At 45.7% G+C, this 11,102-nt stretch overlaps 1 protein-coding gene across 8 annotated transcripts in view; it reads right to left on the bottom strand.

The window, feature by feature from the left end:
- The window catches only part of NRP2 (neuropilin 2), a 122,397-nt gene that overhangs the window by 51,005 nt on the left and 60,290 nt on the right, over positions 1-11,102 (bottom strand). For all 8 annotated transcript variants that reach the window (XM_073306535.1, XM_073306536.1, XM_073306531.1 and 5 more), the window contains 4 exons: positions 8,116-8,260; positions 7,187-7,536; positions 5,425-5,569; positions 600-716 (listed from right to left, as the gene is read on the bottom strand). In XM_073306535.1, the coding sequence (XP_073162636.1) occupies positions 600-716; positions 5,425-5,569; positions 7,187-7,536; positions 8,116-8,260 (757 nt within the window). The remainder of the gene's footprint in view (positions 1-599; positions 717-5,424; positions 5,570-7,186; positions 7,537-8,115; positions 8,261-11,102) is intronic.

Here is an 11,102-nt window from a genome sequence, read left to right as displayed (position 1 = left end):
AATCTCACCTGGAAGCCTCTTCTAATGCAATTTCTAGTCAAAGTTTACTAATTCATGAGGTCTGAATAAATGTCCATGCTGTTGGGTACTTATCCAAACCCTCAACTCTGAGGGTCAAACTCTGCTTCCAATTACAATGGAGTAAACCCACTGAATTCAGAGGAGTCAGTCCCCTACATATTTATGGTACTTATGTGGTCCCTTTAACGTAGTATATGAGCATCCCACAACCTTTAATGCTTTTATCCTCTCAACACGTGTTTGAGGTAGGACAGGGCTACTATCTCCATGTTACAGATGGGAAACTGAGACATGGAGAGACCACAGGGAATCTGTGGTAGAGCAGGGAATTGAACCCAGGTCTCCCAAGTCCCAGGCTAGTTTTCTTACCACTGTATTGTCCTTCCTTTCTCCCTCACTGTACTATCCTTTCCTGGTATAACAGATCAGACTTTGACCCTGATTCTTACTAATACTATCATTCTACAGGTTTCCAGGACTCAGTCCCACTGAGTAGGAGCCAATGGAAAGACAAGAGTGTTCACTTAACTGTTAACCTATCATTTACTGTGCTAAGGGTGCCTGCGTCTGGTACGTACCATCACCTTCTCCACAGCCATCACCACACTCTGTCGTCTCCTCATCAGTAGGGTATGGAGAGGTGGTCTCCTCACTCTTCAAGGTGGGCTTCAGTGTCTCTGAAGTGGGCTTTACAGCTGCATAAAGAAAATGAAGGAGAACAGGTGATAATGAGCCTCATTCTCAGAGAGCCCAGCAGAGGAAACCACACAGAACTCTTTCTTTCTGAATCTTATAACGAGAGGGCAAGAAAGCAGTAATAATTTTCAGCATGCAACGAATGTCAGCATGGCTTGAATCACTTGTGAGCCTTCTTTTCCTCCAAAAGTGGAAATAGGGAGTTCTCTGAGCTGTGGACCCTGCAGGATAAGGATCTCCTTTAAATCGACAGGCTGTTTTTTATGTATGCATATACTAGCTAGCAGGGTTGTTTTTACGCTGGATAACAGAGATCCCAGACAGCACATTATTTTCTTTCATAAAAACATAAAAACATATTCCCACCAGTTGTGCCAGTCTTATAAAAACAAGTCACTCAACACCACAAATGATGTAACCACAAACGGACCCAGAGAATCCCTAGCACGCTCTGGCTCAAAGCAGAAAGTGTCTGGTTTCATGCTCCACCTTCCTGACAATTTAAAGTGGCTCTGTACCATTTCCTTCTCTTCCATATAGGCTCTGGGAACCTAGCTAAAAGCAGGTGGCAAGGAAATTTAAGCAAGAAGATATTAAGATCAACAGTACATGACATTAAGCTCCATCTTCCTCTCCATTTACATGGGGAACAGAGCAGTCAGCAGAGTCCACTGTTCTTCCCAGTTTTAAAAAGGTTTCTTTGCTCTATTACCTGTGATTAGGATTCTTTATCAGCACCCTTCAGGATATTACTTAATAAAGCCAGAAGCTGAAGGAAATGGCTAAATACATTGAATATTTTCCATACACTGCTTCCCAGCTTCTGTGATTGAACATATTGCATATAAACTCTTGGGTTCCTTTTTTGCTTTCAGCTGCCTTTTATTCACAGTAAAATACTGAACAACCTCAAAGCCTCCTAATATTAAAGTCCAAATTTGTTACTACCCCATAAAACTCCAAATGTTACCGAGAAGCAAATTGCAAGCAGCAAGGCCCAAAAACAGTCATTAAAAAAAACCCTTAAAAAACATCAGCTGAAGGCAACACGTCAAAAGCCGCAAGTTACTTCCACTCGGTATGTGTTTTTGTTGTTGCTGTTCCTGGGCTTTGAGATTTATAGTAGAAATGTGACAACGGGAAAGGACCTTGAAAGGCAAAGTACCATATGCAGTCCAGATGCTCGGCTGGTGTAAATTCGTATCGTTCCACTGCCCAGCACAGCACGTAGCAATGACTATGCAAGCATGACAAGATGGTGAGATGAGATAACGAAAATCGCAGGGCCAAAGTGGGGTGTGACTGGAAAGTGAGAAGGAGAAGGTCTCTCTTCCACCCGGCAGTGTCCGTGCAGCGAGAGGTACCTGCTGATCATGCTGCAGAGTTGTTGGGCAATTGAAACCAGATGTGTGGAACTTCAAAGGAGAGAAGAAAAGTCACAAGCTAATGTTCATCAATCTTCAATCTTCAGAGGAAAAATGTTAGCAGGTCTTTGATATGAGCCAGCTGTTGACCGGTCACTTCAACTTTTTTCTAGCTACCTGCCAACAACCCGTTTTTGAGCCTAGTTGCTATTAGTTACCTGTTTGAATTGATAGTCACTGGCCATTGATAGAAACAGTGGCAGTTGGGCAGGGTCCACGCTACAACTTGTAACCCTATTTGAAAACATTTTAAATCGTCGTGTTTTAACCACGCTCCTGACCTTGTTCCCAAGTAAGTGCTACAGCCTTGGGCTTCACAGACAGCCTTAAGCACAGTTTGGTAATATGTTTGGGTCTCGCCTACAGAACAGAGCCATGTCTTAAGCCTCGGCTACACAAATGAGTAGATTGCAGCACGCTGGGGGGTGAATCTACCCCACGCTACCTTGTTGCAGACTAACTATGTGCACCCTGCTGACAGCTGTTAGAGCCCTTTGATCTAGTCCTCTTTGAAACAGGACTAGCTCCAAGGATCAGCGGCATGCACATGGATAGCCAGACCGAGGCAGGGTAGCACAGGGTGGAGTCACACCCCAGCTTCTCACACTGTAATTGTTTGTGTAGATAAGCCTTTATTTACACCAAGGGATTGCTACATTGTAACCCATTGGGTTTTGTAGTTTACATGAAACCACAGGTACTGTCCGCTCCCCAGATTGCTTGTTAACACAGTTGTAACAAGATTTGCCCCCACACTTCCAGAATTACAAACCATGCTACCATTACAGGGATGAATTCTTGTAAATAAATTAAGTTAAGCTCATTTATGGCCAGCAGGTTTTCCTTTTAAAAGTTGCAAACTACAAATGACTAGACAGTCATGTTGGGAAATGATGGTCAAGGACACTACTTGGAAAAACTGTGCTTGACGATCCCTTTTTAACATGGTTGTTGCTAGCACAAGTTCAAAGCTCGCTGTGGACAGAGCCATACAGGTGAACTTACACAAAAAGCATAAAGGATTGAGACAGCTGCACTGTAGAGTATGGCCTGGATTCTTTGCTGCAACAGAGTAAGCTGTGGTGGGAGGCGGGAGAGACATCATGGAGTCAATTCTCTGCCTGGCTTAGCACAAGTAAGAGTAGCCTGGGGGCTGCTCTAAGCTACACCAGCTGGCAATGGTCCCCAAGGGACTGTCTGTCATCTGGGGATAGCAGATAGCTGCAGAGGGAAGGAGGCATAGGAGCTTGCTCTACTGACTCTACACCCGTTGGTGACTCCTCCATGCCAGAGAAGGTCTCAAGGGGGATAGCACCAGTTCCTGTTCCCTTGGCATGGTCAGAGCAGCATACAAGTGATGGAGCAGAGGAGAAAATCTGGCCCAGAATGAGTAAATCTTCAGCTAGTCTAAGGCCTGTTCTCTCTTTTCTAGGTGTAAATTGTGGCTGTCTGAGCCTGCTATCTTGGCAGACACACTAGGGATTGTAGCAGGGATCTCCCTAGTTAAAAGCAAGAGTCTCTACAGCTTGCCTCAAAGAGCCAGGCTCTAGCTGGGTGCTATAACAGACTCACATCTACTGTGGATCAGGCAAAGAGGGGGACATGCAACACATGCTGACCTGGGGGTTACACCTAAAAAATTTGCACACACAAAATGCATCACCAGAGCACATCTGAGTATGTGGATGTCTAACTACATAACAGACAAAGACAAAAGTACTCAGATCTGCCTCCAAAATTCAACTGAGGGTGCAATTTACACCTGCCAAAAGGGAGGGCACTCTGCTGAAAACCTGCCCCAGGCTGTGAATCAATGTTTTCAAAATATCATAGTTCTTAAGGCCAGAAGAGACCATTATGATCATGTGGTTTGACCACTGCATATCACAGGCCATAAAACTTCAGCATGAGGTGTCTGCATCAAGCCTGGAATTTCAGTTTGTCATAATGTAGGGTGAGATCCTGGTCCCGCTGAACTCAATGGGAACTTTTGCCACTGATTTCTATGGAGGCAAGATTTCACCCTTACTATTTTTTGTTTTATAATTTGCTGGTAAATGATTGTAACATATTTTGCATACATAATAGAAGAAAGGAGTAGTAAAAACCCAGTGAAAGGCTAGCAGTGGGCTATACATAATTTAAGCTTCTTGGAGCAGGAATTCTTACAAGAAAATGCCTTATACAGATGTTGTTTTACATAGAAACCATACCTCTTTATCACTGACATCTGGAGACCAGATCCAGATTTAAATAGATCATTGTACTATTTAGAAAAACCCAAAAAACACAGGAATATTCCTCTAGGCCAAAGGGACAGCATCAAGCTGAATTCGTTTTTGTTTGTTTGTTTTGGGTTTTTTGCTTTGTTTTTTGTATATTCAGATACAAACCAAGATGGACCATTTCACACTGCGACTCAGAGGACCAAATTTAGCTCTGGTGTAAATGGGCACAACTCCCCATGACCTCAGTGAATTTGTTCTGCAGTTTTCATGGGTCATACCTCTGTATTCAAGGCAAGAGCAGCTGTTCCAGTTATGAAAACAAGGTGGACAAACTTTTGGTTCCCTGGTCCTAGAAGTTCTAGTACTGTCTCAAGACACATCAGCATCAGGATTTCTGTGGTACTCCACGGCAGAGAAAATATTCCTTAGCAGAGATCTAGCAGACAGGACGCTGGGCTGGGAATCAAGTCACCATGGTTCTATTCCTGCCTCTGGCAATGATCTGCTCTGTGACTTGTATAGTCACTTCTGCACCTTGCTGTGCCTCTAATTCCCCCTCCTACCCTTTATCTTGTCTCTTCAGGAGAGAGACTGTTTCTTTCTACATGTTTGTACAATGACTAGCACAAAGTCTTGATCTTGGTTAGGGCCTTTAAACACCTGTGAAGTATAATTAGTAACATTAAAAATGGGAAATGGTCCCCCTTTAGATAGTAAATGAGAATCAGAGATGGACCTGCCCCTAAACCCCACATTCGAATCCTGCAGAACTTTGGGAAAGCTTGGATCTGAGTCCAAACTTTGCAGCGAGATCTGGTCTCAAGCAGAGCACCAAATCTGACCACATTTTAGTATGGAAAAGTTTGGATTTGGCTCATGCTCTAAACTGTAGCTTCATAGCTCAGGTTTACCTCTGCTGAGGTTGCAGAATTAGAACACCACCTCCTGTGGGAATGTAGGGAGAGAGAAATAACTATATCCCACCTACTTTACCATTTCAAGAAATATCACCATGTCTTACTGACCAAGTATAGAAATGAAAGCAAGGTTCATACCTGTCCAATCACAGCCCAACACCTCCAAACGCATCCCAATCCCTGCTGGAGACCACCGTTCTGGGTGAACCCGGATGTACTGTGCAGGAACAGGGTCAAACCTTCGGACTTCAGGGATGTCATAATGCATGTTGCCTTCAAAAAGCTGCAAAGAGAGAGAGGCTAATCTATGCATCATGTATATTATCCATCAACAAACCTGGAACATGAAGCATTCTGACAAACCAATTACTCGTTCATGTTCATTAGAACCTTGTGTTCCACAGTCCAAAATCACTGTCTATTGTCATAAAGCAAAAGAACTTGAAGTACAGTAGATACAACAACGTATCTTTAGCAGTAAGATACAGAAGCATGAGGAGGATTTCCAGACTTGGCACCATCCTACAGTCCATGCATGTACAACAGATAAGGGACAAAAGTGTGAAAATGGGGAAGGAAGTGCAGGAAAACAAGAGGCTACGCTGAAGCAAACTCGTATTGGAAGGCAGCTCAGGTGCAGCCTAGATAGCGCAGATCTGGCAATCTCCTGTAGTACCTGAAACAGACAGTTTTGCTGTACTACACTTGGTCTTATTTCTGATTTGCAGCTCTGTGAGTGAACATATGCTGTCCCCAACTCGGTCTCATGAGCACCACAGAGTCTGTTTCTAACGAAACCATACAACATGCCTCGGCCCAAACTTTATATTGCCCATGCCAGATTCCCATCCAAGCTACACACTGGTGCAAGGCTGGCGTTACTCCACTGGCTTCCAGCACGTATGACATCACATTTTGTCCCTGGCTTTATAGAGAGGCTATTGTCTGGGATCATTTGAATTCTCATTTTTCCCCAGTGTCTAAGCAGTGGTTACTGGCCAAGCATTGCAGACATCTCCCCTTTCGGTTGTCTGTGTACTGGGAACAAATTTAAGTCTATTGTCGTAGCTAGTCCCTCAAAACTCATTTGTGGGATTGGGATTGTTACCATGTTGCAAAAAGTTCAACTCTTTCAAGCCTTCAGGAGGAGAAACATCCACACACATGTGCACAAAGTTCATTAGAATCCAATGACTTAATTCCTTAGAGCGGGGGGGGAGGGGGTCACAATCATCCTGCCTGTCCTGTATGTGCTACATATGGGGGCAGTGGGTGTCCCACATAGATGGGAAAGGGAGGTTCCAGGATTGTCCCCATAGGCAAAAAGAGGTTTGTGGTACAGAAAAGGTGGAGAACATCATGTGTCCTACATCACCCTCTTGTCTCAGGGAGTAAGTAACACTTAGAAGGCATCTTTCTTTAAAAGGTGTATTTAGCCTCTCTGCAGGGATACCATGCCCTTTCCGATGGGTTCCTTCATCCTCCAACTTGTAGGAGCTGGGAGGATTGCTGGGGTAATGGTCACGCCTCCTGGAGGGGAAGGTTCCTCCTGATGTACCAGCAACTCTGCCTGCTTCTACCAGGCACTGGATGGGAGCTCCAGTAAGAGCTCTCCAGTCTCAGGGGCTGGTGCAGGAAATGAAGGGAATCAGACCTCCCCCAGGCAGGGCAGGTATGGCGTGGAACAAGATGGGGATAAAGTCATGAAAGCCTGGGGCTGATGGCCCAATCCGCACACCACCACAGCCCCTACATGCTGTGCTCTCTCTGAGGACTAACCAACCCCACTGTGAAGAAAGACAGGCAAGCGGGGACAGTGAGTGGGGCACAGGCTGGATGTGGAGCTATCCAACCCAATATCATTGTCCTCAAAGGTCCTATTCCGATAGACAGGCCCTACCTTGGGTTGCATAGTTTTGGTGTCCTGTATATACTCCCAGTCCTTTCCATTCATGCTGTAGGCCACTTTAAACTTCTTCACAAAGGATCGAGCCTCTACCATGGTGATGCTGTCTCCTCCTCGGGCCCCTTGGATGACCACTCCTTTCACATTCTTAGGGACTCCTAGGTCCACCTGCAGCCACTCTTCCCCTGGCTGGGCTTGGGGGATTCGTGGGAACCATCCAGAGCGGCTGCTGACCAGGCGGGCCATGCTAGGGGACCAGTCGTACCCTCTGATTGAGGAGGCAGAGATCTGGGAGTCTAAGATAAGGCCGGAAAGCATCCCCAGCATGTTGGAGCAGGGTGAATCTGCATGGAGAGAAAAGGAGCAGGGGAGAGAGGGAAACCATACAATAACATGTTGAAGCGTGTCAGCGTTATGCTAACAGGGCAATGTCGCACTGCACTTAACTGCTAGGTACTGAAATGTCAAAACACTTACACCAGCTGTAATTCCCTTTATTGCAGCCCTCAAAGGCTGCAGGAACCTCTCAACCCGACGTTCAGAACATCTTCGTTCTGTGCAAATCATCCCCTAACTCCAGTGCTGGTTTCTCACCCACATCCACTTCTGAGTCTGTTAAAAACATCTCTTTCATAGCAGAGTCCTGGCTGCTGATCATACGGTCACACCTTCCTTTACAAAAAGTATGTCCTGTCAAAAAGCCTGGATGTGTCCTCCCTCTGCAGGGTCACGCCATCTGCACTGCCAGCTGCTGAGGAGGCTAAGGCAGGCAGAATTAGGGGCAGGGTGTGTATGTGTGACCTGATCTTAAGGAGGACTTCAGAATTAATGTCCTTTGCTCCGCTGTACATAGGAAAGGCTCACACAGACCAAGAGGAACAGGAGTGGGGAGGAAGAAGGGAAAGAACTGGAAATCTCCTAACCTGTGATGCGGCAGCCATAGAGCTCAAGTCTGAGAGCAATCCCATTGTGCCAGACTTGGGGACGGATCCGGACAAACCGAGTCAGCACTGGGGTGTGGATCTTGTTCAGGACCACTTCGGTGACATCAGTGTTAGCTTGAAATACCTGCAATGGGGAGAAAATATCAGGATGTCCTTGGCTAAGCAAAATAATCACCCAAAGCAAAAGGACAGGCAGGGGCTTTCTAAGATGGGCTAGTGCCCTAGCAGCAGGAAGCACTGAGGAGCAGTGCACAGGGAGTTGGACTGGCTAGAGTGGGCAGGGTGCGTGGCCACTGATTCATTGTGTGACCGTGGGGAAGTCGCTTAGGCCAAAAATGGCCTCTGATTTTGGGTGCCCAGTTGAGCCTCATTTCCCACTGGCTTCATCTGGAACAGTGGATGTTTGGCCCTAAAAATCTGAATCAATAAAAGGCCAATTTTGACCTTAACTTTTCTGTGCCTGAGTTTCCTCATTTATAAAGTGGGGATAATAGCCCTTTCCCATCTTTGTGACGTGTATGGAGATCTACAGAGAACATCGGTGTGCAAGTTTGAAGCATCATTATTTAGGACCACCTTGTGGCTGCCTCTTTATAATCAATGACCGCCCATGCCTCTCACATAAAAGAAAGCTTTCAGGGGCAGTTTGTGATCCAGCATGGTACAAACAAGCATCTGTCTTACCAGATGGCCATAATCAATAACTACCATGTGGAGTTTTTTCTCTTTTGCTTGCTCTTCTATTATACGGTATACTTGTGGTTCTTATCTTAGTTTTCAGTGCCATCAGGGGGGAACAAGTGAAAAAGGAAACATCCAACTTGAGTGGAGTTTTAAATGGTTCTCTGTGCCGTACAACTGCCCACCCTGGGGCGCTGAAGTCATTACTGGATGCTCTCTCTCTCCTCTCAGGCTTTCAGGGTTAGTGCATCACCTGTTGCAAGCCAGGAACTGCATAGACACTGCAACGTTGGCTATGCTTTATGCTCTCTCCTACCCTGCATATGCTTTGCTAAGCACAAGAGCTTCCATGAAGTTTATCTGAGAGTAAAACAGGAGGGTAGAGAAAGAAAATGCCTGGCACTGGCTCACCTCTGTCAGAGGCAAGAGTTAAATAATTCAACCATAGATTCCTGAGATTTGGAGAAAAGCAAGTGAGGCTGTAACCTGGCCCATTGCCTTGAACAGGAGCAAGGCTCCCACTGAGATTTTTTTTTAAAGCCTGCAGACAGGACACATTAATGCAGCTCTCCTGGAACCCAGCACATTGGGGCATGGAGATTGTTACAGCAGGGTGAGAGTAATTCAGCACCAAACCCGTGACGGCTGCTGTCAGTGTTCACAGCGCCACAACCTGAACTGTGCTCTCCAGGCAAAGTGCTGGGATTCTGCCCCTCGGACATTACGGGATTAGTTATGGGGTGGTGAGGAGAGGGGGGGCTGTGCAAGGCTCTGTCTGCAAATCTGGTTGATAATTGGGATTTGGAGTAGATTTAATCAGAAATGCTAATCCAGAGACTATAGATCATGCTGGTACTGTTTAGCAACACAGCATGGTTTATGGGTTTTTAATATCCTATTTTATTCCTGTCTGACCCCCACTTCCCATCCTTGCCTTGCTCAGCAGTCACCAAACACCCTTTTTCCAGCGGGAGGGCTAGACAAATGGTGGCTGCTGTGAGTGAGTGTGTGACAGAGGGAGAGAGGGAGAAGGCCCACACTCTGGGTGAGAGGATATATTTCCACCCTAGACCAAAGGCTCCAGCTTTATGTCACCTGAAAAGCTGATGTGCAGCAAATCACCTAAGAACATAAGATAGGAGAACAGGAAATGTTTATCTGGTTCTAATGTAACCACCTTTTATTTGGTTTAATATAATCCCAGTTTCCTGCTTTTTCACCCTGTGCATCAATCCCTTCCTTCTCCAAACACATGTCTACATCTCTCTTTTAGATGTATATATCCTCCTCGTTTCAAGCACCTTTCCTGATAATTTATTCCATATGAGGATTACCCCCATTCTGACCCGTTTGCTGATTACTCCCATTCTGGCTTGTTTCCTAGTTTATGTTACCTAATTTTTGAACTCCCTTTGCAGTATGAAAAATGTGGGCCTAATTCTGAATTGACTTCGGTATAGGGTGCCATTGACTTCAGCCGAGTGACTCTGGATTTACACCCGTGAAATAAATTCCAGGGTTGGGCCTTACAACTTTATCCATCTCTTTTGTATGGAATCTCTTTTGTAATGCTGAAAACATTTCTTAGGTTGCCTGAAATCCTCCTCCTGTTTCTAAGGAGATGAGTCCTTTGACCTTACATTTTGCTTCAGAACTTAGGACCACGTTCCTTCCCCAGACAGAACCTGATTCAGTAAAGCACTTCAGAATGTGCTTCCAGTTAGGCACGCACGTCAGAACTGTGCTGGATCTGGGCCTTGGTTATGAGTTATGTGCAACTCCCATCAATAGGCGCGGCTGGTAAGGATGCATAGGCCTGAAATGACCCCAATTTTTTAAGGCCAGCTGGCATCTTTGTTGCCTTTGCTGCATCCTCCCTTTGGTACTGCTCAGAGATTAATACTAAACAGAGCAGACAGGAGGAATCACTTGTGGTATGTCTTTTAAGTGCTTTAATCAATAACAATACCACCTCTGATACACTATAGGACCGAGGCCTGGTCTACACTTAACATCGAGGTCAACATAGCTATGGCTCTCGGGGGTGACCTACCCCTGGGTGTAGAGGCAGCTTGGTTAACCTCCCTCTCATTGCTTAGGGAGGTGGTGTCTCTACAATGATGGAAAAATCCCTTCTATCGGTGTAGGCTGAGTCTGTGTTAAGGGGTTATGCCGGCACAGCGACCGCACCAGAGCTATGCTGCTATAGTCTCTGTAGTGTAGACCTGGCCCAAGCAATTCCTGCGCCTTTATTCCTGCACCTCTGCTCTGCGTTGACAGGTTTA

The sequence above is a fragment of the Lepidochelys kempii genome, chromosome 11 (assembly GCF_965140265.1).
Source record: "Lepidochelys kempii isolate rLepKem1 chromosome 11, rLepKem1.hap2, whole genome shotgun sequence".
Lineage (NCBI taxonomy): Eukaryota > Metazoa > Chordata > Testudines > Cheloniidae > Lepidochelys > Lepidochelys kempii.
The sequence above is the reverse complement of the archived record's forward strand: the minus strand, read 5'-3'. Positions and strand labels throughout refer to the sequence as shown.